This window comes from Populus euphratica, unplaced genomic scaffold (genome assembly GCF_000495115.2).
Source record: "Populus euphratica unplaced genomic scaffold, PopEup_1.0 scaffold47.1, whole genome shotgun sequence".
Classification (NCBI taxonomy): Eukaryota; Viridiplantae; Streptophyta; class Magnoliopsida; order Malpighiales; family Salicaceae; genus Populus; species Populus euphratica.
This window is the reverse complement of record NW_011499925.1, coordinates 119,288-146,175: the sequence shown is the minus strand read 5'-3', so window position 1 is coordinate 146,175 and position 26,888 is coordinate 119,288. Positions and strand designations below refer to the sequence as shown.

Sequence of the window (26,888 nt, the reverse complement as noted above, 5' to 3'; positions counted from 1 at the left end):
AATTAATTCACGTGGGCATGACGCAGGCATGTGAGAAGTAATTGAGAGCTGCATCTCACGAAACAATGTTTTGTAATGGACCCCACGTATACAGTAATTCGTGTTTCATGATTACTAAATATATTATTTATGCGGTTTGCTTTAAAATCAGTCACAGCCGTCTAAACAAACGACAACTTTATACGCTATATCATATTAAAAATACGTTTAAAAATAAAATTATGATTGCTTTTTAAAATATTCAGAAAAATATATTAATAATATTTTTTTTATTTTTTAAAAATTATTTTTAAAATTAACACATCAAAGTAATTTAAAAACATCAAAAACATATTAATTTAAAAAAAAATTAATTTTTTCAAAAATATTTTCAAAATATATTCCTAAACACTCCCTAATAATATACAAATGTACAAACTCCATAAAAATGGAATGTTAGATTCATTTGATTATTATGTTTAACGGGAAAGATATCAAAACTACTGGGATATGTTTTTTATGTGCAATTTGTTTTTTCCTATTTAAGTGCGTTCACTTCTATTTTTTTCTTTATTTGAGTGCGTGATTTTTCAATTTTTTTTTCCTAATCAATGATCATGTACAGTTTAAGTAAGCTTCAATGAGTATTTTTGAAAAGGCTCTCAAATTAAATGAAAAGGTAAGATTAATAATAAGGTGACAATATCTTCACTCCTTAAATTGAATTTTCCACAAAAGTAATCTCAATTTAATTATTGGAAACTTCAAAAAATAAAACAAAAAAAAAATCTTAAAACATACATAAAAGATCTCGCATTATAAATTCACATCACCTTGAAATTCTATATTATAATTTTTACTTTCATAATAAATAGATTTTAAATTCATGAAAAGTGTTGTAAAAAATATTTATTCTTTCAGTTATTTTCTAAGTTTTAATTAATATTATATTGTTGTTTATGTTGAGCATTGTCTAGATAACAAAATGTTATTATTATCACTGAACGAAGTTATTAAAAGAGTGTGTAATATAATGTACACAAGGTGATCTATATACTAATTATTATCATCAATTATATAATCTTTAACTTGTAAATTATAAAATATTCTTACAGCAGTGATTATTAAGGATAGTTTATACATGTCGATAATAACATAATTCAAGGAACCTTGCTGATCCACAGTCGTGAATGCTTTCCTCACTAGCTCCTAACCTCGTGAAAACAAAATCCTTTTCAAGTAAAAAATCTAATAAATTTTATTTAGTTTTTTTTTAACAAGAAACTTGATTCAGTATGCTAATGTTTTATGGGTAGACAGGACCTTCAACGCCTATTGGGAGTGGGCATTCTGGTTTTAGGTCATACCCATAATTCGCTTAAGATATAATCCATCCTTAGAAAGTCAGAGGTTCTTCTGAACACTCCTAGCTGTTTGAACTCAAAAGAGTGTCTATGTGGTCTGATAAACATGACCAATACAAACGTATTGGTTGGCAGCCAGGAAGATTAAGCTTCCCGACCAAAGCTGTACGAAAGCATTTCTACCCTTAAATTCAAGCAAATAACCCCTCAACATCTCAAATTCATGTTGCTCCATGGCAGTAGGCAACAAGGAAAAGAACCATGTAAAAGCATTGTGCTGTGATTACCAGTCAGAGGAGGAAAAAACAAAATGATGACTCCTATTAACTGAAGAGAATTGTTTCCTCATTCGCTTCAGTTTCTAGACAACCTCAAAAATTGTTGGGAGATGCCAAAACATAAACAACCAGAAAGAAAACATACGGACACGACCAACGGGAGCTAGTTCAGAACTTAAAATGCTTTTTGTATCAGAGTAATGTTTTCCACAACCAGTCTGCTACACAATAAGCAAAGGATTGACTATTTATGATCCCTTAATGGATTGGAAGTTCAGGGCCTCCCAGGAGCAGGAGATGTGAAAAAGCAATGCACCAATGAACAGGGCCAGTTGAACATTTGGGATTTATGAAAGAAAAGCCAGTAACAGCACAAAAAACTGAAAAAAGTACAAGGTCATGACACTCCTTATCCAGGAATTGAATCTTGCCGGTTCAACTTCATGTACTCTCTGTTTTTGGTCTTTTTAGCTCTTTCACGAGCGTATTCTCTCTTCCAAGTTACCTGGTTAGCCTGAACCCCCAGATACTTGCTCGAACAAAGTATAAGAACGAACTGTAACACCATGCTTCTATATTCCCATGCAATCTAGGACTCCATAGCTAGATGATGTTGCATTCTCTTTATCACAGAGAGAGAGAGAGAGAATGAATGAACAGAAAAGTAATGATTGTTGCCTTTTTAGTTTGGCAAAACCAAGGTGTGAATAAAAATAAGAAAACTGGGCGCCTGAAAAAGCCTAAGCAGATTATCGTAAAAACTTCCATTCGAATAGCTAATTTTAATTGCCATGATGATATTCCTGAAATAGTATCAATGCCAAATAGTTCACACGAAGGATTACTGTCAAGTACATGATCTCAGGAAATTCAGATCAGATCTCCAAAGATGTAGGAAACTTGAAATAGATTTTGTGCCAACAACCAAGGTAAATATAGTAGACATCAACTAAACCACTCACTGGGGACACTTCTCAAACTGTGACTCATTGCAATGTGGATCTAGCCAATCACTGGGGGAACCCTTTGCAATATTGTGAGTCACTTTTCCACCACCTACTAGCTCTCTCAAGTTCTCCAACTTGTTCTCCCCCCCAGTTCTGCTAACCCTCTTATCAGCTTCCTTCAATTTGTGCTTGAAGCGCTGTTTGCGGCCAGAAGAGTTCAACTCTTGCTGCTTTGATTGTGAAGGCGGGGCCCCGTGAGGTCCCAGGTAAATGTTCTCATCTATCTTAGCCTGGGAAAAAGCAGGACAAGTCACACAACTAGAAAGCTTTTTTATATCAAGAAATGCAAGATTTTAATCAGCAGGCAGATCAGATCTTCAGCAACCATGAATTTACTTTTCTTTCAAGTTTCAAGAGAGTGACGAAACATATACCTTTGGAGGTGGAGGTTTCAAGGTTTCAACTTCAGAAGCATCAGGTTTAGTTTGATATGTATCTTCTATTCCCAAGCTAGGAATCACAAATCCATCAGTGTCTAACACAAAATCAAAGTCCAAAATTTTTCATCACTAAAAGTATAACGACAATTGTCAGAAATTGCACTACAATAAATTGGTCAACTACTTGTGATGAACAAAAGCATGTAAATAAGAATTGAAGAGAACAGCTGCCCTCCGAGTCACAAGCATGACCCATCCATCTCAATATTTTCACGCTGTACATTTTCTCTCTTTCACTCAAATGACTGATGACATGATGCAAACAAATGAAAGAGAACTTATTCAAGCAAAGGGTGAGTGATTGAGTAGTTTGGTCAAACCAAATGATGCCAACCCCAGATACTGGAATGGCCAAAGCACTAGATGCAACAACAATTGTGAGCTTGTGATAAATTATCACAAAGAATACCAAGTATCATAAAAGTTACATCGCATCCAAAGAAAAGATTATTGCATTAAAATCAGTGCGCAAACAATCGTTACACACGAGACAGAGCACAGATGATGAATGCATCTGACATTATGGATGAAACAAATTTTACCCTAGCACTGTACCCTTATTGTGTCATTGAGTTATTTACAGATACTTGTTTCTTTCACATGGAAATACTATAGAGAAAGTGTAACTATTTAATTTGACCATTCAATCATTAAATAGTTTAGGAATATTAAATTTTCGGTAATGATAAATCAAAATAACAGATAGTAAGAATTTGTCAAGCCTGACCAAACACTTTTGGTGCAGCGGCGATGGCAGAGGATGAACTTGTTGATTTAGCTAGAAACACAATATCACCAGTTCAAATCTCCAAGAAACACAGAGTTACTCCAATTTGGATTGTAACCAAGATGAGCAAATCAGAACAAATTCTACGTAATGTGGCAAAAAACAAAAACAATAGCATGATCATAAACATAGCCAAATTCCAATTTAAACCCCAGATTCAAAATTCAATAACAAATCGTCAAAACCTAAACACCAATCCACTCAAAAACTAAAATTCCAATTAGCATTACTCACAAACAGAAAACCCATTTCTTAAAAAAGCCTTTTATATCAATTATAACCTCAATTCAGATAGTTAGACAAAGATTCAAACTTGCCAACTTTCTCGGGAAGAAAACAGAAACAACTAAGAGAAAGTGAGAAATACCCCACTCATCATCTTCTTGCTGGTCATCGATGGTAAGAGTGGTGTGATGCTGAGAGGAGTCCATGAGACGCTGATGATCATGGATTTCAATGGCCACAGGGCGGTGAAGCCCAGATGAGATCGGAAGGCAGAGATTCACCAGCTCCTTAACCCCAACAAAAAACAACTCTTATTGTCGGAAGCAGATGGAGGTTTGATATTTTGATAATAAAACATAGCGTTGGAATCTTTCAATATAGAAGGGTTTTAAATCATTTGTTGATTAATTACAACATGGGAAATTAATCAAGCCTACTAATTTTTAGTATTAAATCTTAAATTAAACCCTTACCCTGATTTAACCACGTCCATGGTATTAATTAATTATTTGAGATTAGTTTTATTATTAAAATTAAGAAAATAACTAAAAATGCCTAAAGAATTTAAGGATGACAGTAGATGGAGTTTCTCCATTTTTATATCTTTTTTATTGCTCGTCAGATAAATAATTTATATATCTATACTCTATTCATCAAATTTTAAATATTTATTATTCAACTAATATTTAATATTCAATAAAAAATAATATATATATATATATATATATAAAATGTATATATATTAAACATATATGATATTAGTAACTATTATCGAGTAAAGTAACTAAAAGAAAAACAAAATATTCATCAAATTCAAAATAAATTATTATCTCTACTACACATTTCCCTATAGCCCTCTAGCATGTGCGTTGTTCACTTAATAGTAGCTTTTTTAATTTTTTTAATTTAATCTATCTTGTTATTTTGAGATTTTGATCTGAGAAATTGCTTTGATTTGCTTGTTATATGAGGTACAGATGAGAAAAAAATAAAAAAAATTAATTATAATATCATAAAAAATATTTGATTTAGTTTAATTTTTGATTTGCAGAGGTACAAATGAGAAAAAAATCAAAGAATTAATTATAATATTATAAAAAATATTTATTCTGGTTCAATTTTAATTTTATAAGTTTAAAATTAAAAAATTAAATTGAATCAAATTAAATTAAAAATCAAAAATTAAACCAAATCAAAATAAAATTTATTAAAAAATTCAAAAAACCCCAAAATTGGTTGGTTGACTTTTGATTTTTATTATAAAATAATCAAATTGAACCACACCAAAAATAAAAACTAACTGAACCAAAATTAATTAGTTGACTTTTGATTTTTAATATAAAATAATTAAATATAATCGAAATAAGTAATTTTGAACCAATTTTAATTTTATATTTTATATTTTATAAAATTTTAGTTTAGTTATTTTTAAATTAAATCAAACTGAACTGAAAATAATATCTATACTATAAGATTATTAGGATTTCAAAAAAGGTCTCAATATTTGGTCATGGTCACCTTTGCAAGATAAAAAAAATGATTTTTTTGCTTTGGAAAAATTGAGATTATAAGCATCAAAATTGACATTATATTTGCAACAAAATGTTTTTTTTTTTTTTTCACAATTCAACCACCACCTTTTTGTATGTTTTGATTTTAAAATCAAAGATATAAATTACATTCCATTGACCAGTATACCTTGTATCCCTTTAAAAAACAAAACAAAATAGAATGAATTTCTTCTCATTTAAAATCTTAAATTATTTTAAATTTCCTGTCCTCGCCGAGATATCCTGGATTTACTTATTCCGTGTTCTGGATATAAACTCATGAAGTCTTCATTTTTATTCCGATCCTGTATCGCAAACATCATCCAGAACAACTATATAGCTTTACTGTTCTGGGTACTTCACAAGAATACCTGCAAGCTGAGCATTTCCCATGGCGACAAGATCAGTGGGAACTGCATCCTCCATTCATTCCTTGGTAGAATTGCTTAATTAAGTTTCTGATCACGTCTTCAATGGAATAAGTCAGGGTGACAGTAATTCAAGCACTGCAGTAAAATTATCTCTTCACAATTTCATGCTCTAAGCCTTGCAGCCAGAGTTGTTTTGACAGCGCCACCCATCCCAGCCACTGAAATGGTGGTCTGCTGCCTTTCACCATCTGTGAGCCGTTGAACTAATAAATCTCATCCATCTTCAATACCCACCACCGCTTCTTAATCGACACTCTACTGGTATCACTGGAGCTCCGGCCTTTCATTTGATCAAATACCATACCGTTTTGTTTATCTTTGGTACGTTTTGAAGCATGCTTTCCATCTTTTCATTTGTTTATCACACCTCTTAATCATTAATCATTAAGGTTGGTATAGTTGCATTTCAAGAGGACAATTCTTTATTGAATATTTTTTAAAATTATTATTTGATATTTGATATTTAATTTTTTTATTATTATTTTAATCTAATTATTTGTTTAATTTTTTTCATGTTAAGTTATTCTAATTTTATATTCTAGATAATAGTTAGTTCGGTTAATAATAATTAACTCAGATGTTTTATGAAATTTTCATCAAATTTTTTATAAATTTTTTTATAGTTATATATTTTGATATTAAATTATTGACCATTAAGATATTTGAGTTTTTACATTTTTTTTGTGTAGTTATTCCAAAAGCGTGTTAGTAAAGTTAACTAAAGTTGACTTTAATTTTTTTTATTCAACTTTGATATCTTATTTTTTTGAAATTATTATTTAATCTCGATTTATGTCGCAAGTGACAGATTAGTCGAATTAATCTGAGTTAACTTGATTTTTTTCCTTGATTTTTTTATGGCTTATATTTTTTTTTTTTGATTTCATCATTTTATATTAAATTATTTGTCTTAGAGTTTTGACATTTTTTCTCTTTTCTTTCTATTTCATTATTTTGAGAATGGGTTGTTCAAGCTAATCTAAGTCAACTTACATTTTCTTTCTCAATATTGTTTTATTTAACTCCGATCTTTTTTGTTAAGTTCTTTTAAAATTCTAATTTTTTTATATCGATCTTATGTCACGAGTGGTGAGTTAGTTAAGTTAGTCTAGGTTGATTCAAATGTTTTTTCCCTTGTTTTTTTATAACTTGTTTTTTAGTTTTATCATTTTGTATTAAGTTATTTACTCTTGAACTTTGTTATTTTTTTAACTTTTTCTTTTGTTTAGTTATTCTGAGAGTGGTTTGCTAAAATTAACCTGGATTAGCTCGATTTTTTAACATTTTTTGTATTGAACTTTGATCTTTTTTACTAGGCCCTTCATTTTTATTTTTTTATCCCAATCTCATGAGTAATGGGTTAGTTAGATTCACCCTAGTTAAGTTGGGTTTTCTTCTTTGATATTATATTTTTTAAAGATTTATTTTTGTTTTCATCTTTGATATTAGATTATTAGGTCTTGAACTTTACAATTTCTTTTCATTTTTTTTTATGCGAGTTATTTCAGTCTCATATTCTGGATCATGTTTTAGTAAATTTAACTCAGGTTGTCTCGGATTATCGTCTCCTAAATATCTTTTTTAGGGTTGAAAAAAATTTGACTTTGCCCACGGCATATTGCAAGCCACCTATCTAGTCATAGACTAGATCCCTCGCATTGATCACCTAAGTTTTCTCTCATTTCTATACGAGGTCTCCTCATATCAGCACCCTTCAAAAAATATTTCATACTTGCTAGTCGTTGCTTGATTTCTTCAAGTTCATCTCGAGCTTCTCCTAACAAGATTGCTTCATTTTCAAGTAAGAAAACTTTGTTGCTCATTAGGAATTCTACTAGAACCGTTGCTATTCTTCTTTTTATGTTTTTGTTTTTTTACTATTCTAACACATTTTGATATAAGTTTATGTAAAATAACACAAATTAGAAAAAAAATAATATAATTGGAACACAACCACTATTAAGAATAACATTTTATGATGGCAAAAATAAAATTAATTAACATCATATCTTATTTAAATTAATTAACATTATAAAAATCAATTTAAATTTTTATGAAAATCCAATGGCCAAGAAAATAAATTCGAGATCCAATTAGTTAAGAAAGAAAGAGGAGATAAGGTGGTGTAAGAAAGAGGGAAAGAAAAAAGAAAGAAAGAAAAAATGAGCTATCAAGGGCATACCAAGGTTTTGTTTTCAACACATCTAGTACTGTTAAAAAAAATTAAACGAGGCAATTCTAAATATATATTAGAATACCATCAAATGAGGTTATAATTGTTTTGGGATTTTGTTCAGGGTTTATTTAAGGTTAATTGCAACCTTGTTTGGTGATCTTTTAAGATGTGGTTAAAATCATCTCATCAGAATTTTTCTAATGGTATTGGGAGTGCAAAAAATAAAGCACATGTATGTTCATGGTAACCCATTCTTTCTTTTTTTCTTTTCTTTCAATTCTCTTTCCTAACACATCACCTTATCTTCTTTCTTTTTCTTGGTCATTGGATCTTGTTTTTTAGTCATTGAATTTTTATAAATTTTTGGATTTATTTTTGTTTAGGTTAATTAATTTGCAAAATACATACATTTTAAAACATGACTAAACCACCGGGAATAGAGGTTATGTATAAAAATAATATTCAGAAACACGGTTGTGTAATAGATGGTATGGGATGCAAAGAGCATGGTAAGTGATAAGGGAATATATTGCATATATATTTTAGTAATTCCTACTTTATTTTAAAGAATATGGTTGATTCTTAGCTAGCTTTCTATAATTTTGGATATCTTTGAAAATTATTACTTTTTAGAGATTCAATGTATTTTTCAGATATTTAACTATTAGAGTATGCTGAATTTGGAATCATATGAGGAGACAAACAATAGGCTGAGTTTAGAGTTCAAACATTGGTTGGTCTATCCTAGACAATCCTGAATAGTGATTGGTTTTATAGGTATAACAGGAGTTATATAACTCTATTCCATGTGTTCTTTATCTTTTTAAAAATATAAGACATAAGCCTACAATTTTTATATAAAGAAAAGAACCTAATTTTTTTGTTTTAAAATCTAGAAAGTGAGTTGAAATATAGAGTTCAGATCAAACTTGAAATCCCTGCAACCCAAACATTGTTTCAGTTTTTTTCCCATATCTCCAATCTCATACATCTAAAAATTGCAAAACAAGTTTTGTTGAAAAGAATATTTGATTTTTTGATTTTTTATAACTGTTATAGAAATATAGAAGTCTTAGTTCACACGTTTTTGACTCTAAAATTGATCCAAAATATTATAAAAAAATAAAGTTAGAATCCATAACAAATTTTTTTCCTTTAAAGGATAAATCCAAACCATAAAAAAAAACCTTTAGGCAACAACAAATAGATGTTTTTATAACTTAAACACACTACAAGAGGGGGGAAGTGGCATCTAGGAGCAAAAGCAATCAGAACTAAAAGAAAAGAGCCGAGGACTACAACCCCTTAAGACTACTAACTCTCTAATATTCTTATACTATTGAGTTATGTTCATTTTATTAAGTTTTTATTATTATTTTTATTTAGCTATGGAGTAGTTCTTTATTTGGGATTTTTGATGTAGCTTGACTATCAATATGCAAATACTTCTTTGATTGAATTAATTTAGTATTTTATTATGAACTTAATGCTTGTGTATGTTTGATCACCATATGCATAATTTAAGATTCAATTTGAGACTAAGAAGTGATAATTATTTTAACTATTGCTTGAAATACCATAAAGAATCCATATGAGAGATATTTATAGAACTTGTGTAATCATTAAGAGTTTTATTGCCTCTAATGATTTTTTATAAGTTTAGAATTTTTACAAAGATATAAAAAGTTTGCTTGTTAAAATAATTTATTGATGCTTGATAAAGATTAATGATTAAATTAGTAAAACTTGATTATTAACTCAATTGAGAAATTCATATAGGATTAGTTATGGCAAATTCAGAAATACTAAGATCCTTTAAACTTAATTTCAACACTATTTAATTACTTGCTTGTTTGTTTTGGTTCTTTTTTGTAGTTTTGTAAAAAATGTTATAATTGAATCATCAAATAGGTAAGGATTTAATAATTTAGGTACTTATTGATAATTTTTTACAAATCTTTGTGGGATGATGTTCTATTCTTTTATTTTATTACTTGATACTGATACAAATTGTGCATTTGTAATTTTGAACAAAACTAGGCTCCCTTCCCCACTCCTTTTTATGCTCTTAATCTTTTGTATCTCTTATATTGTTATATAAAAGGAGTTATTTATTTGATCTTAGTTTATAATCAATATTTGTCAAAGAAGTTTGAGATGTAATTGGCAATAACAATTTATATATTATTTCAGAATGCTTTTATTATAACAACATTTCCTTTAAAGTTGGTGTATGGAGAATTTGATCCTGCTCATTCATGAGTTTCAGAAGCCAAATCAAATGTGTTTGTTTTTGCAATAAAAATATATTCTTGAAAGTTTTTTATTTTTTTTTGCTTTAAATAATTTTTTTATATTTTTGGAATATTTTAATATAATGATATCAACAATAAATTTTAAAAAATAAAAAATATATTATTTTGATGCATTTTCAAATAAAAAAAAACACTTTATAACTTATTTTGGCTTTATGATTTGATCAATTTTAAAAAATAAAAAATATATTATTTTGATGCATTTTCAAATAAAAAAAAACACTTTATAACTTATTTTGGCTTGATGATTTGATTAATTTTATCAAAACTTTTGAAGATAAAAGCATGGTTGAATTTATGGACTCACCAAAAAAACAATAAAAAAATAAAAGCAATAAATAAGAAAATATAATTTTAAAATATGTTTATATAATATATTTTACATTCCTTTTCGATTTAAATTCTTAATTCCTATTTTTTTATTTTTTATTTTAAAAGAAGGAAATACCACAAGATTGCATGATTTCAATTTACACGCGTGGTAAAAGGAACCCAGCCGGTCACTTTGTCCGAAGATCTCTCCCCTAATTAGACTCCTAGTAGTCAACATCACAGGAGCCAGCGTAGGGCAAACGGGTGATGCCTGTCTGCTACTTGTTCCTGGGAGAAAACTTTGAAAACTGCATGCCCATATCTGTCGTCTTGACTCTTGAGAGAACAAAAGGAGAGAGTTGGTGTATAATCCTCTTCTACTGCAGCTCTAGCTCACATTATGACATCAAGTGCACGAGGGGATGATTTATTTTCTACAAGGGGGGCAAGAAGGCAAGTATCATCAATGGCAATTCTTCTTCTTTTTTTTCTTTTTTTTTCTTTTTTTTTTTTAATTCTTTTTTTTAGATTAACGTGGGTGTCCGGGCCAGCTTGCGCGCACCACGACTAATCCCACGGACCCTGAAATTAACGACCATGTAAGCCTTCAGTGGCAATCATATGAGCAACCAAGAACTCGAACCTGAGACCACAGAGAGAGCAAACCCCTTGATCCCAAGTCCTTATCATTTGACCACCACCACTACTAAATTATTTTTTTTTGCAATTCTTGCAAGGTCAAAAGGAGCATCAACATGAGCCCACCTCTTGCCTTCAAGAATCCACACCATAAAAATAGAGTGGGGAAATGGATCCATTGAGTAGCAAGACAAGTGAGATTGCTGGCAAGTGGCAACTTATCCTGTTCTGTGCTGTCAATATTTGATAGCACAATGAAGTTACGAGGTTTTTAAAAGAATAATAGTTGTTGTTTTTTAAAATAATTTTTAATTTAAATAATTTTTTATTTTTAAAAAAGTATTTTTGAAATTAGTATGAAAACAATAAAAAATAATTAATTTAAAACAAAACAATAAAAAAATTTAATTTTTTAAAAATATTTTTAAAATACAAAATAAATATATCCTGTTAACTAGTAAATAAAGAGGTTAAGATCTTTTTTATATTGTACAAAATTTAGGTGATGATAATTTTTTATTATTTTTAATTGGGTCGAATTTTCTTATTAAAGTATGTTTGTTTTTTCATTTTAAAAATGCATTTTCAAAAAATTGAATTTATTTTAATTTTTTTACTTCAAATTAATTTTTTTTAATGTTTTTGTATTATTTTGATGTAATGATATAAAATATAAATTGAAAAAAAAAATAAAAAAATATTACCTTAACATATTTTTTAAGAAATATATTTTAAAAAATAATATTGTGGACATATATTTATTATACTGTGAACTACACTGTAGATATAATGTTTGCATTGTCAATGATATTATAGCACCATGAGGTATTGTCTTTTTTATTTTTGATCAAGAAATATTGTCGGGTCTAGTTGTAAATTGGATTCGACTTTTATTCAGACTCATTGATCTTGGATCTAGCTTTGTAGCCAAACTCAAGGATATTAAATCAGTTTCTACAACTAGATCCAAAAATCTTGAATATAGCTCAACAACCGGATCTATGGATATTAAATCTAGTATAGTATCATACTCAAGACTATTAAGGATATGTTTGTTTTTGTGTTTTCTAAATATTTAAAAAAAAAATTAAATTTTTTATTTTTTTATTTGTTTCAAATTAATATATTTTTAGTATTTTTAAATTATTTTGATGTGATGATATCAAAAAAAAAATTTAAAAATAAAAAAATTATTAATATATATTTTAACATGAAAAATTATTTAAAAATAACAAACTCTAAATTAAATTGATAGTTCATACTCTTCATATTTGTTTTGCTTTTAAAAAAATTATTATTACTCAGCAAAATATGCTATAATAAATGTAAGTCATATAGCCACTGGCATGCATGCATTCAGAGTCTCACCGCAGAGCCTACTATGAACCTGACCATTTTACTTCCCCGGGGAGTCATGGTGCCTGGCATTCCCGTCAAAAGATCTCTTCAAAGTAACGGGCCTCCATTAAGACCCTTATCAAAGCGTGCAGGAGCAGAGATGGAGTCCTATCATCATATCATTACTCTTTTGACCCTCTAATTGCAGACAATAGAAAATGGGTCATCATCTTATCACTGTGCTCTTTTTGGTAATTACGTACCATGTGTTGGCTAGCAATAGATTTCACTCAACTTTAGCTTGAAAAGTTGGTTTCTTTCATTTCAATCCCTCAAAGCGAATCCTTTTTGAGTAAAAACCTTTTTACTTTTTGTTTGATTGTGGATAAAACTTAAAAGTAAATGGACATAACTCGAGAAGGAGTGATATATATCTAGACTTTGGTTAGTGAGTTCCATGTGATGGGTTTCGTGGATGTGCCATGTGGAGATCAGCACAGGTGTCTTGCACTTGCACATGGATTTGGCAATCTCAAAGCTTTGAGATTTGAGAATTAAAATGGTCTTGCCTTTTTCAAGAATCAAGAGCCTCAGTAGCTGATGCAACAGCTTGGTCTCAGTGAAAAAAGAAGACCAGGTTAATTTATTAGGAACACTGTGAGTGAGAGAGAGAAAAAAGCTCACTGTTAGAGAAAATTATATATATATAAAACACTTATTTATTTCTCTCTCCAACCAGATACTTGGATTCTTCCTTGATGACTAGCTCGTTCCAGGTGTGCTAAACTATTCTTCTGTGTCCAATCTCCTCTCCTGTAATTGTTATTGTACTAGTTTACCTTTCTTTAATATGTAAGCACTAAGCAGCTACTCGTACCAGCAGTTCTGCTTCTTCTTGTGTTGCATTACAAGAAATATTAGACCCCAGAAGTGTTTTCGCTTCTTTTCTTCAATCTTCTACACAGATCTACTCCATATTATCCAATCCAACATTCAAACTACTTTTGATCCCTGGAAATGGGAAATACACCTGAGAGTCAAATCAGTTCACAGTATTTCTTCAAACCCTCACTGCTTTGTGTTTCAGTCCTTGTCGCTTCTCTTGTTTTCACTTGTTTCCTCCATTTTGGGATCTCTACATACCTTATTACAATATCTGTTTTGTTTCTGTCAACCATTTTCATCGTCACATTCTCAAAGAAAAAGGTGGCTGTTGTTAGCAAATCAGCAGAAGCTGAAAGTCCCGCATGTCGCCCTCAGAGCATGGTTGAAAAGGAAGTTGTGGAGGAACTAAATCCAGAAGTGGAACCCATAATTCATTGCGATGCTTCCCAGCAAAGTGATGTTTGCGACATGCATGAGTATCAAGTTGAACCAACGGATTTCCCATCAGACAGTGATAGCAGTGATGATTTCTCTGCAAGTGAGAATTTTGAGCTCAGTTGGAGGTGCTCAGAAAATGTAGGTCAAAGTATTGCAGTCTCTGAAAGCTCAATCTCTGAAAATGACGTTGATGAGGATGGTGATGGTCTGATTGAGATTAGTCTTCCACTGAACAACTCTGTTGATTTTGATGAAGAGTCAAAGAAAAAGTCATTTTCGAATTTGCCTGAATCCATTTTCAGGCAACAGGGACTTATGGAGCTATTTGCAGAGATTGCTGAGGTGAATGAAGAGGAAAACTTGATAGAGATTGACCTTTCCATGGGATCCATCAAGTGTTGAAAGTTTGAGGTTGAAGCATGATGTAGCTATTTTTCAATTCAACACGTTAACGTGGCGTATGAGGATGATGTCAAGAGCTAGAATAGAGACTTACTTGTCTCAAGTTCCTTCTTAATTGTGATTTTGCGAAGCTCTGTAAACTTCATGCAATTCTACTAAATTAGCTCATCTTTCATTCAAGCTCATCTTTCATTTTTTAATTTAATTTACAGGGGATGTCATCCTAGTATATTCTTTTCACATAAACCAGCCAAAGGTTCAGTCTAAGCCAAGTGCTAAAATCCACAAGTTAATTATATAGCCAGCATCTTGCCATGCTGGAAAAGCATTCATGGATAATTCATTGCTGTTCTCCTCCTGGCAGGTGATTGGCATCAAGAACATTGAATTTGGAACAAATTGGAAAAATAACGATAATTTTATATCTCAGTTGTATTCCATTCCATTACAGTGTCAAATGAATTGCAGGAAAGCAGTTTCTCTTCGTGGAGGCTTTAAAATGATCCTGGAGACTGAAAAAGAAAAAAAAAATCGTAGGAAAAAGCTATGATGCTCTGAAAATTACACACATCCAGGCACAAACACAATAAAAGACATAAAGGTCCCAAAATTTCGACAGATGGTCTCAACTAAAAATTGATGATCAACAATAATACAAATGATTCTAAAGCATATCCTGCCAGCCTAACACGCATTAACGTGTGTCCTAATCCTTATGAAGTAAATGGTATTTTGATCCACGGTAAAGTTACCGCTTCCATATGCTGTCATCACCAAAAATCACATCAAACTTTCGGAGGGTGGAGGCCGGCCCTACCAAGAAACTTCACAGCAAACGAAAATAGCCTCATTGTGCTTCTATGATTCTGGATAAAAATATGGTCAGGACCAAATCTCATTTAAATACCAAGGAACTCTAATCCAGTTGCTGTGGGTGTCAAACCATGCTCAGACAGATACTGAGCATCATAAAACTTACTCAGATGCCTCGTCCCACTATCACACAGAATGGTCACAATTGTGTGACCAGGACCAAGTGATTGTGCCACTCTAACAGCTCCAACACAGTTCATGGCTGAAGAACTCCCCAGAAAGAGGCCATCATTCTTCAAAAGATACCTGAAAAGAAGTTCAAGTAAAGATGTAGTATGGAAACTTTGAATGAAGTACAACTAGTAGGAGAACAGTTTCAAGTGCCATGGGAAAAATCTTTAGCTTGCAAATGCATGGAAATAAAATCAAGTTTCAAAAGCAGTCATTCCATGTAAAGTGAAGAAAGGTCAACTAATTTCAAAATTTTCGCATTAACAAGTAAAAGTAATGAAAAATTACAGGAAATTTCCATTTTGAAGGAAATAAAAAAGCTCCCTGAGAGAAAAAAGTGTAAGACATTAGCAGAGACATGGCAAGAGACCATATCTCTTGGTGCAACTATCCCACCAACCAGGACATCATCACATAATTCCCTCCTCCTTACTTCTTTCTCAACCTCTAAGCAATCAACAACTACTATATAGAAATAGGGCAGAAAAAGAAAGCATGGGTTGACCTTGACATTTCAACAGCCTCTTTGTCTGTGCCTCTGTAGGCTCCGTCAAGTTTTGCCATCTTAAAATTTTGTGTTAATCTATTGATTCCAATTCCTTCCGTTATTGTGTCAAATGGGTTCTTTAACCTTTTTCCTTCAGCTTCCTCTCTCGTGTACATCACTCCCCTTGTTACCTTATTGAACAAACCAGAACCAGGCGGATCTATGAGGAAGCACTTGATGTTCGGATTCTTTTCCTGTAGAACATGTAATAAGGATTCGATGGAACTGCTCTAGCACAACATAAATGAAAAGGTTTAAAACAAAGGGAAGAATTTTACTCGGAGAAAACTTGAAATACCAGCTACAGTGCCGCCTGTGCCTGCAGCTGCCACAAATAAATCTAAACTACCACCACTTTGTTCCCATATCTCAGGTCCAGTGCCCTGATAGTGGGCCCGGAAATTTGCCAAGTTTTCAAACTGGTCAGCAAAAAAACCACCACTACAGTAACTTGAAAAAATAGAATCTTTTTTCTCTACATCAGATATGCAACCGTCAATTTGCTCTAAGAATTTGCCATCAATCTTTTCAGTTTTTCTAAGCTTTGATGCTAATTCATTTGCTTCCAGTGCCCGTCTCCTAGCAATGTTGACATAGTGATCTCTGTGTGTAATTGAAACTGGTCGCACTCTTTCAACAGTAGCTCCCAGAGCTTCGAGAATTTGAGACTAGCAAAAGTTTTCAAGAGTAACAAAGTCGAGTTGGTCACAGAATGTGAATGGTAAAAAGAATGCTCAGGAAAAAAGAATGTCAAGGATTCAGGTACATGCTCAGAAGAAGGAAACTCTCTAGTACATGTCTGTTTTACCGACATGCATAAAAAAAAAACATAAATTTTTCATAGGTCCTCAAAAGTAAATTCAAGGAACACTTCTAAACTTCATCATTGTATTTATACAACTTCTATGCAACTTATCTATAGCTGCTAAGTTTCCTACAATACATTTACCTAACACAACTCAATTATGGAAAATTAGTCTGAAAAGCTACACAATATCCAAACCTTCTCAATAGCAACATCATCTGGAATAACGACATGGCATTTGCATCCATAGGCAGGAGCCACTGTAGCCAGGCTAATTGCAGTGCTTCCAGCACTTCCCTCAGTAACAACTCCACCACAAACTAGCTGGCCAGATTCCAGTGCCTGTCGTAGAGCCAAGCAGCCAAACATATAGAAGGTGTAACAGAGGATAACAAAATAATGCCAGCTACAAGCTTTAATTACTTTGACATTAAAGTGTTGCATAAGCTAATTAGGGCTTCTTTTTACACAAAAACAATAGACAATGTATTTAACAAATGGGATTATTGAAATGTCAAAAAATAGAAAATGAGCAGACAATTGTTTCGTTCAATTAGTAGTCCTTGTGAGTAATTCCACTTCACCATCTGAACAATGTGGAAACTAAAGACTTCAATATTTCACATAGATTTTGGATTCATAAATAGCATCGCAAGGATTTCCGTATGTGCCTAAATTCAATTTAAAGAAGAAATTTCAGGTGCCCGCCATTTAAGACAGGGAAGTAGTTAAATGACCCCTGAGCTGTTAACTCAAGCTTAAGCTCTATATGACACTAAATTTCTTGTTTGAATTCGTAGTGCTGTGGCTTGATCATAGTACAAAAAACATTAGATTTCGGTTCTGTTCTCATGACTGCATTTTGATAAAAAGAAGTTTTACATTTTGTGATTGGTCACACTGAACTTACAAGCCACAACCATTACCATCCATAATCATGTCTGAAATTAACAATCATATCTCCTATCCTAAATTCCTAATTAATTGAGAATATCACCAAAACTATGCTTTTTGTCTTAAAGTTTTCATAATTGGTAGCTGACAAAAGCATTCAAGTAATTTACCTCTTCAATTATTTTCACAGCAACCCTATCTTTAACACTCCCTCCTGGATTCAGAAACTCGCACTTCCCAAGAATCTGAAGAAAGAAAAATCAAGAACAAATGAAACCAAAAGCAATAACCAATAACCATGAATCTATTAAGTACTATAAATCAACCCTGAAATATGCTAGAACAACCACTTCAGAAAATGAAGAAAGATTATTGAGCATCAATTTGGGGGAACATAGGAAAATACAATTAATAAAATTGAAAGAAAGAAAAGCCTATCTTCTAGAGAAGTATCAAAGAGTGTGAGTTAAAAAGTGATCATAATCAACCACAAACATATATCTTGTATATAAAACACCATAAACCCATAATCAAGACCATAATTCAAAGAAAAAAACATAGCTTGATCAAAAGCACATACCCCCATATGTATTTCATTCATAAACAGATACAACAATGCCACAAGTCCAATGAAAACATATTAGAAATGGAAATAATGGAAGAACTGGATCATAATATGAAGCAAAAGAGCATATCTTGAACTTACTTCACAACAAGTAGCTTCAGAGAGGCTATTAATTCTAATCAAGGGAGTGTTACCAACAGCATGAATGAGTCCGTTTCCTGGTTTTTTATTCTTTGAAATGGGGGAAGGAGCCTTTCTTTTGGATCTGTAATTGCATAGAAAGTAAGAGAACAATACCATGGAAATAGAGACGGCTGCTACAAAAGCACCTGTGGTTCTTACAGATGCCATTGGAGCATATACAAAGCAATAGACTTTCCAAAACTGAAAAGCTTGAACGGTTGCAGCTTACGACTCCAATATTTTCGATTATACAAAGGCGGTATAATTTAACCCGATGGGCCAGGCCCATGAATCAGTTTAATCAGTTATTATTATTATCATTATTATTATTATTATTATTATTATTATTATTATTATTATTATTATTATTATTATTATTATTATTATTATTATTATTATTATTATTATTATTATTATTATTATTATTATTATTATTATTATTATTATTATTATTATTATTAAAAATTAAAAGAAGTGCTGTTTTCATTCTACAGTGCATTACAAAACATTTCTAATTATAATAGTTTTTTTTTTTTTAATCCATCTCCATCCACCTACCAATCGAGACAAGACTACAGGAGCAACTTGATTAATCCACCAACTATTAAAAAGTTAAAGATTAAAACCCTCGGTTCTCAAAACTTTTTTTTTTTTTTCTAAGATTACAAATCCACTTCACCTTAGAGACTTAATGTATGTGAGTATAATCAAGCGTGAGAGGTATTTGGTCCTCGGTTATAAAAGGCACCCCAGATGCTATATAACATGTTTTTCTGGATGTTGAATCCTATTTGTGACTAAGTTATTTTCAAGTGGATAATTTATTAAGCATAAAAAATAATTTTTTATGAGATTCTTGTTGATGTCTTCAGGCTCCTTAACAATATTGTTAGTCATTATATCTTGATTTATGAAGTTTAACATAATTTTTTTTTAAAATTCGCACATAAATGCACTGTTAGATAAGCTTCTCATATATCTTAGAATAGACTATTCAATTTGCTAGTGTTATTCATATGGAACCTTTCCTTTATTCGACCTTTAAAATTCTCATTTAATATATGCTATCACTGTTAAGATCTTCATTGTTAACCTCCTCACCCCAGCTTGCACCCTAATATTTGCAGCAACTACCACACCTTTTTACTCATTGAGTTTTTACACTTGCTTCGACAATTAAGTTTAAGCCTTATGCTTCAACGCTATATATATTTTAGGGCTAGTTGATTTAATAAGTGAGTTGTTACATATTTTTTAGTGGATTTCAACTTGCATGACTACTATGTTGTTATCTAAATTAACCATAACCTTTAGTGGGTTTTAGGTTAGCATGTAATTGGACACTATAACCTGGCTTCTATTTTATCCTGCATCATCAATCCCTCTTACTAAAAATAGCTCACTTAAAGCCCTTGATTATTTGACATGACTCAATGAAGTAAGTCATGTTTTTCATATATATTTAAAGTTTGAGAATAAATTAAGGGAGTTACACTCTTAATGCCTTCAATCATTATCTTTACCCGATAGAACTCATATCGAGCTCTAGTTATCATGAGGAAAACTTTAAAGGGAACCAACAACAAGATGGTTCGATTAATTTTTTTTCCCTTATACCCAAATAAACAATTTGCATATCACTATCGTTGTGGGCCTTCACCAAAGTTTCCTCCATCTCAGCCTTGCTTGGGCATAATTCATCATTTTTTAAGTATTAACATGTATTCTTTCATTTGAACCCTTTTTAGAAGATCAAGGTCAATTGACAGCGTAACCCTTAGGGGGGTCCTACCAATAAGTTTTCTTTTACCTTATAGTTTTATTCACTCATTGACTCACACGCATGTTAGACCTTTTGGTTCGTGTTTCGAAATAGCGTGAATCAAAACCTCGTAGGTCAATTTCTAAAATATATATGTACTAAGGCAAGCCATGATAAGGCGCGTTATAGTCCATGATCATAATGATGATGTCTTTGTGGGCATTTCAAAAGCCTAGACTTGGGCTGCCACTATGATCTATATCAGTCCACCCGACGATCTAATCGATAAAATGACTATTGTCATTCTATATCCACTCAAGCCATATCATCAAGCCCCATTTACTTCCCTCCCAATAATTTTAAACATTTTTTAATTCTTTTTTCAAAGTCCTTTTCATATTTCCCTTACAATACTTATTTGTTAACAGTCTCTCATCTATATTTAGCTTTGGATAAAATTTATAGCCTAATTTAGGGTTATATTTCCAAACAACCTAACTTGTAGATGGCATCTCATGTTGCAACAAGGTCTAACCATTATAGGGCTCTCACCCTCTCAAATGCTTTCAAGGAATTTAAACCTGGTTTACTCTTGAGGATGCTTTTCTATATTGTAATTCAAACGCCACATATAGTCAAATTTTAAACTAGGCATTTCTTGGTTTGCTCACCATTAATAGGTGAATTCTTTGTAGATAAATTAAATATAAGATAGGGTATTGTAAGTGGAAAAATATCCTTATTGCCATGATTCATTAAGATTTAGCCTCATGCTACTCTAATTTAACTCTAAAAACCCCTCAAAACATATGGTTTTATGGAAATTAAGATATGATCAAGTAACATTCGAGGGTCTTAGGGCTTAAACAACAAATATAAAAGTATGATAAGGGTAATGTACAAGGAATAAGAGTCTTAAAAAAGGCAAGAGGATGACTCATGCCAAATTTAAGTCCAAAAGCAGTGTGGATTAAGACATGCTATAACTTAGCTTTAGAAATTTCCTGGATATACGTCATTGCCCCACATATTTATGTAAGAAGGTGAGGAATAGAAAACATGATACAGATACACTAGACTGGTCACAACAAAAGTAAAAAACTGAATCCTACTTGTAGGCACTCTTTTGAAGGGAAGGGATGTGAGTGGATGTATTAGAATGGTTAAAGGTATTATCTTTGATTTTGAAAGGTATAATTCTTGCATTGGCTTTACCTTTAAGATTAGGGACCATTTGGATTTTCTAATGAGACTATGACATTGGGTGACCAAGTATGTGATTGCCTTTGAAAGGGAAGGCAATCATTGCGCGCATTTATTATCCATTTATTTTGAAGAAAAAAAGCTTTTATGCCTTGGCTAGTTAAAAATACTCTTCATAATAACCAGGTGTAACACCCTATAACTTTTAATGCATTTTTTATCATTCTTCTACAATCATATAATTGTAAGTCATGTAATATTTTTTAGAGAACTTAATCATTTTGAATCACCTTTATTACACATGTGATATAAATTTTATGTCACATCAATATCTTTTTTTATAAAAGATTTTCTTTTATTTATTTATATTTAAATAAAAAATTATATAATTTTAAGGAAATCTAAATAGTGTCTCCCCTTTCCAAGACCTTAATCAAAATAAAAAGCAATCAAGCTAATGAATCTAGTATAGTTTATGACACACATGATCCTAACCCATGTCAGTCATCGTCATTGGTTCCAACCTCTGTATCTTTTTTGTTTAGCCACCATTTGACATTGGACCACCATAAAAAGGTGTGAAGCACTATGTTGTACAAAACTTAACCATTTTTAGTTATTAATGTCATAAGAATCCACTATGAAAAAGAGAGAAACCATTCAGTCACTTAACTTTTAAGCTATCTATCTTCTTTCTTGGTTATCTATAAGATGCATGACTAATATCAGGTGAAAGAGAGATCGATATTTACCTGACGGACTACTTGGATCGTCAAGATGTCATTTAACCATTAATAATGATGTGTGTGGGTTGACGTGCCAAAGAAAGGAATTTTCATGATTTTCCAATAGACTAGGTGAAAAAGAGAGAAACTATTCAATCACCTGACTTTCAAGCTATCTATCTTTTTTCTTGGTTATCTATGAGATACATAGCCATTATCAGGTGAAAAAAGAGATCGACATCTACCTGATGGACTACTTGGATTGCTGAGATCTCATCAAACCATTAACAATGTTGTGTATGGGTTAACGTGCCAATGAAAGGAATTTTCATGATTTTATAATGGACCAGGGGTGTTTTGATCATTTTACCTAGACCTGAGGGGTATTTTGATGTTTCTTTTAACCTAAAATTTATCTTTTTATAATAATTATATGTATTTGTGTGGATATTTTATTGTTTGAATTATATGCAACAAGTTAATATGTGCTAAACCTATGAAATCTGAGATCACCAAGTAAATTTTAAGGAGATATAAGGGTGGTATTAATGTTTCCTATAGAACTGGAAGGATAACATTGTAATTTGATTTTGAAAATTATCTAAGATGAGTATTGATCTTGATGTTTATTGAATTGATATTTTAATGATTGACTAACCTTCAATTCGCTTGACTGATGATTTGATTAATTGTTATTACTTTTCATTACTTGATAATTTATTCACCAATTAGATATGATGCTTTTTCATAAAATAATTTTAAACCTCAAAGTTTGCAATATGATTTTGTGTATGTGATATAAATGTTCATACGAGAAGATTCGATGAGTATCGGTCATCATCGGTTATACAAATTGATTTTTTATATAAAATGACTCAATGAATATAATTTATCTTATTACTTTTGTATTCTAATTTTGACATGAGATAAATTTCAAGGATTTTCAAATTGATTTCAAAATATTGTGTTTAATTTGTTCACCCATATATGATTTGTTTTGACCAATTAATTTTAAAACTTTTGTTTAATGAAATCACCCACAAACGGTTTGTTTTAACCAACTAATTTTAAATCTTGTATTTAATTAGTCCAACTATGAATGATTTATTTTGACCATTTGGTTTTAAAACTTATGCTTTATAATTAGTTCACCCATAAATAATTCGCTTTGACTGATCCTTTTTATAATGTTATTTTTTATTTGTTCACTTATAAATAATTTTTTTCAACCATTTATTTTCAAAAACTTGTGTTTTCTAATCAGTTCACTAATGAACAATCTATTTATAAATTGCTCCTTTCAAAACTTATGTTTTCTAATTGGTTCACAAACAATTTGGTTCTAAATCGATCATTTCAAAACTTGCTTTTTTCTAATTGATGCATCTTTAATGGTTCATTGTTGATCGACAACTTGAAAATATATTTTACTTATCGTATTTTTATATATGTGTTCTTCTTTTATGTGATAATATCTTGCATCCTACATGCACATAAATAATATTAAAAAATGATCCTTCAAGGATAATTGGTTAATAATGATGCTATTTTATATAGTTCATGTCTGGTTCCATCAATTTTGGCATTTTACCTTATGTTGAAACGGTGGTAATCAAAAATTCCATCTTTTATATTGATAATTATAATCTTATTTTCTTATGTGATTCTATACTTATTTTATTAGGTGCGTTATCGAGTCCTAAGACCACTATCTCTCTAATAAAAGGATTTCATGTATTTTTTTTAATTATGGTTTACCCTTTTTTCTTTATTAATATTATAACCAGAAATTTATCATTTTATTGATGTGTGCATTACAGTTGGCCTTATACCAGAAGTTAGAAGGGTATTATTAATTAAATTTATATTCCCTTTATATAACTAATTTCTTACCCAAACTTTGATATATCAATTATTAGGTTTTTATGATTATTAACCTTATGTGATGACTCTTTGTCTTTTTATATGATATGTGATTTCATCATTATGCATGAGATATCTTTATCTAGTTCACCAACTAATTTGTACCCCTCCCGCAAGGAGTGTAAATTAAAGGAGTTTGCGAGTCACTCACAGCTAGCAATATTTATCACCTTTCGATGGTGGGGTAAAGGCTTACTATGACGGTAAGGTTGTGAAAGCCATCAAAGTAAAATCAGTCCTACCTTTCCGAGGATCCTCGTAAAGTTCAACATAATATGTTAAAAATAACCAAATGTGATAACTTAATTGATTGCATGACCACCATGTCGGCAATGCATCAATTAAATTCATACCCTATCAACTTTTAATAGTTAGATAGAGATCTACTATAATGATGAAGGGTGGCAAAAATCATCCAAGTAAAACCAATCCTATTTTTTTAAGGTTGTTTATAAAGTTTGGCGCAACTTACTCGGGACAACTAAGTGTAATAACTTGACGGATTACATAGTCATTATGCCAATGACATATCATTTAAATTTATACTAAATCAACTTTTGATGATAGGATAGACACTTACTATGGTGATGAAAGATGGCTAAAACAATCCAATAAACTTTTGATGGTAAGATAGAGACCTATATGATAGCCTGTTGAGCCCCACACATTTTGAAAATCAAAGAAGTTTATTTGGAATCTTCAAGTTTTTGATGGTGTTTGTAATTTTATATTACTTTGAAGGGATTATCAAAAATATAAAAACAAACTTCTAAATATAAAAAAAAATTAAAAAGCCTAGAAAAACCTAAATGAATAAAACCATAAAAACAATAAAGAAAACTTAAAAAAATCAAAAACACCTAGAAAAAAAAACGACACCAACTTGTGAATATTAAAAAAAAAATGAGGAAACCATGTTGATAAATTCTTGTAAATAGATCTACATATACGGAAAAGAAATAAGTTTTACAATACATTTTTAAATAAAAAATAATTTAAAAAACATACGCACCCCATTTCAAATTCAACCTAAATCACTCAATTAAAAGGGTTGTGCGCATGAATTATTCACGAGCATACCAGAACTTTCGTTAAAGCTAAATGAGTTTCGTTTGAAAGCTCAAGCAGCCGACAAGGCACGGTGGGTACGTGCCCAAAGTAGTCTCAAGGGTAAAATGTCCTCAACACCATTATATTTGCTTTGCTGCATATATCAAATAACATGATATTCGTTTTGAAAAATTAAAAAATAATATTATTATTATTTTAACATAAATAATCTAAAACCGGTGGATGGATAAATAGTCGGAGGGTACTTTAGGCAACAAACCTTTTCTCTCTCGGATCGAAAAAAGGAGTACGTGACTCATGAGTCAATAAGAAACAAAAAATGACAGCAGTCCACTCAGAGGCATCAACACAAACACTCCACATTTCCTCTCAGAGAATCTCTGTACAGAGAGAGAGAGAGAGACCTCCATTAACTTCTTTTTAGGAAAACCAACAGCACCCCCAATCAGCTCACCAATCTTCTCTTTACCGCTACCATGGAGATCAAAGAAAAGCTACTAAATTACAAGTATCATATCTTCTTCACCCTCGTTTTCTCTCTTATTCTTGTCTCTATAATCGTTGTTGCGCCGAGTTTCCTCACAATTTTGGCCTACTTTTGTCCTCTACTTCTCTCCACAGCTCTCTTTCTTGGCGCTGTCATCTTCTTTGGCAAGACCTCTTTACCGGGCACCGACTCTTCCAGTGACAAAGCCGGCGAGGGGCTCTTGGATTATGTTGCTGGACAGCCCGAGCAAGCGGTGGAAAGTTTCAAGTCAGACTAGTAGTTGCCAGCCTTGTTTAATGATGTGTAATCTCCCTAACCTTTAGGCTTTTTACTCACTTTCGTCCCTGATTCCTTTGATCTCTCAATTTAATTACGGGAGGAGGGTGTCTGCCGCCGCCGCCGCCGCCGCTGCTGTTATGATTATTACTACTGTTTGAACATCTAATGTTGTTGCTTGTTATTTAATGATAATGACATTAGGTTCTCCATGCCCTTTTTTTTTTTTTTAATTATCATATATTCTTTACTCTATTTTTGTTTTTATTTTTATTTTATTTTTGTCATTTTAGGGTAGGGTAACTTAGAATTTAGACAAATGCTGGCGGTGATGAGTGACCAAGGAGCATCAATTGTTGCATATAATTGCAATGTAGGGCCTGCCAATTGTTGTCTTATTAAAGTGTTTGTTATTAAAATAATATTTTTTATTTTTAATATTAATAAATAAACAATTTAAAGGATTAAAAACTAATTTCAAGCTAAAAAGAATTTTGAAAACATGGTTGAATCGTGAATTATAGCTAAGATTGAGGTGTTGTGAGCAATAATAAAATCACCACTGGGGTAACCAGCAAAGGCACTAAAGAATTGTATACAAGTTGCGTGTGAGATCAATTATTAAATGGAGATTTGGGTTCTAGATCCGAAAATTTTGACTTCATTCCTAAGAATCTGTTTTTAGGTCAAATTACTTTAATTATACTTCGTGGCTAAACTTTTTGATGGATTTTATTGAAAGATGACGATTTAACTATATTCCAATCTTTGTTAAAATAATATTTCGGGCCTATTTTATTTCAATTTTACCGTTAAAAATTGTGTAGTCTTTACATT

General features: G+C 31.2%; 4 protein-coding genes across 5 annotated transcripts; 2 read left to right on the top strand and 2 right to left on the bottom strand.

The window, feature by feature from the left end:
- Window positions 1-2,370: 2,370 nt before the first annotated feature.
- LOC105135568 (Na-translocating NADH-quinone reductase subunit A) lies at window positions 2,371-4,479 on the bottom strand. Its single transcript, XM_011040489.1, has 3 exons — window positions 4,223-4,479; window positions 3,003-3,103; window positions 2,371-2,858 (listed from the first exon to the last, which is right to left on the bottom strand). Exons 1-3 carry the CDS (start codon window positions 4,284-4,286, stop codon window positions 2,580-2,582), a joined length of 444 nt encoding a protein of 147 aa, XP_011038791.1. The 5' UTR covers window positions 4,287-4,479; the 3' UTR covers window positions 2,371-2,579.
- An 8,799-nt stretch (window positions 4,480-13,278) lies between these two features.
- Window positions 13,279-14,747, top strand: LOC105135567 (uncharacterized). The gene has a single exon (XM_011040488.1). It carries the CDS (start codon window positions 13,859-13,861, stop codon window positions 14,564-14,566), a length of 708 nt encoding a protein of 235 aa, XP_011038790.1. The 5' UTR covers window positions 13,279-13,858; the 3' UTR covers window positions 14,567-14,747.
- Window positions 14,748-14,965: 218 nt separating this feature from the next.
- LOC105135566 (Pyridoxal-5'-phosphate-dependent enzyme family protein) lies at window positions 14,966-18,824 on the bottom strand. 2 transcript variants are annotated; one of them, XM_011040486.1, is made up of 6 exons: window positions 18,563-18,824; window positions 18,027-18,101; window positions 17,161-17,304; window positions 16,436-16,825; window positions 16,116-16,351; window positions 14,966-15,685 (listed from the first exon to the last, which is right to left on the bottom strand). In XM_011040486.1, exons 1-6 carry the CDS (start codon window positions 18,770-18,772, stop codon window positions 15,466-15,468), a joined length of 1,275 nt encoding a protein of 424 aa, XP_011038788.1. In that variant the 5' UTR covers window positions 18,773-18,824; the 3' UTR covers window positions 14,966-15,465. The 2 variants fall into 2 exon arrangements, with proteins under 2 accessions (XP_011038788.1, XP_011038789.1); XM_011040487.1 differs by having other exon boundaries at window positions 16,116-16,354; window positions 16,439-16,825.
- Window positions 18,825-25,533: 6,709 nt separating this feature from the next.
- On the top strand, window positions 25,534-26,263 carry LOC105135565 (uncharacterized). The gene has a single exon (XM_011040485.1). It carries the CDS (start codon window positions 25,765-25,767, stop codon window positions 26,050-26,052), a length of 288 nt encoding a protein of 95 aa, XP_011038787.1. The 5' UTR covers window positions 25,534-25,764; the 3' UTR covers window positions 26,053-26,263.
- Window positions 26,264-26,888: the final 625 nt, after the last annotated feature.

Coding starts and splice junctions, on each gene's coding strand:
- LOC105135566 (XM_011040486.1), bottom strand. CDS start 18,772: ATGGCATCTGTAAGAACCACAGGTGCTTTTGTAGCAGCCGTCTCTATT. Junction 18,102..18,562: donor CTGAAGCTACTTGTTGTGAA/GTAAGTTCAAGA, acceptor TTCTTTCTTCAG/ATTCTTGGGAAGTGCGAGTT. Junction 17,305..18,026: donor CTGTGAAAATAATTGAAGAG/GTAAATTACTTG, acceptor GCTCTACGACAG/GCACTGGAATCTGGCCAGCT.
- LOC105135568 (XM_011040489.1), bottom strand. CDS start 4,286: ATGGACTCCTCTCAGCATCACACCACTCTTACCATCGATGACCAGCAA. Junction 3,104..4,222: donor GCAAGAAGATGATGAGTGGG/GTATTTCTCACT, acceptor ATTTTGTGTTAG/ACACTGATGGATTTGTGATT. Junction 2,859..3,002: donor TGAAACCTCCACCTCCAAAG/GTATATGTTTCG, acceptor GCTTTTTCCCAG/GCTAAGATAGATGAGAACAT.
- LOC105135565 (XM_011040485.1), top strand. CDS start 25,765: ATGGAGATCAAAGAAAAGCTACTAAATTACAAGTATCATATCTTCTTC.
- LOC105135567 (XM_011040488.1), top strand. CDS start 13,859: ATGGGAAATACACCTGAGAGTCAAATCAGTTCACAGTATTTCTTCAAA.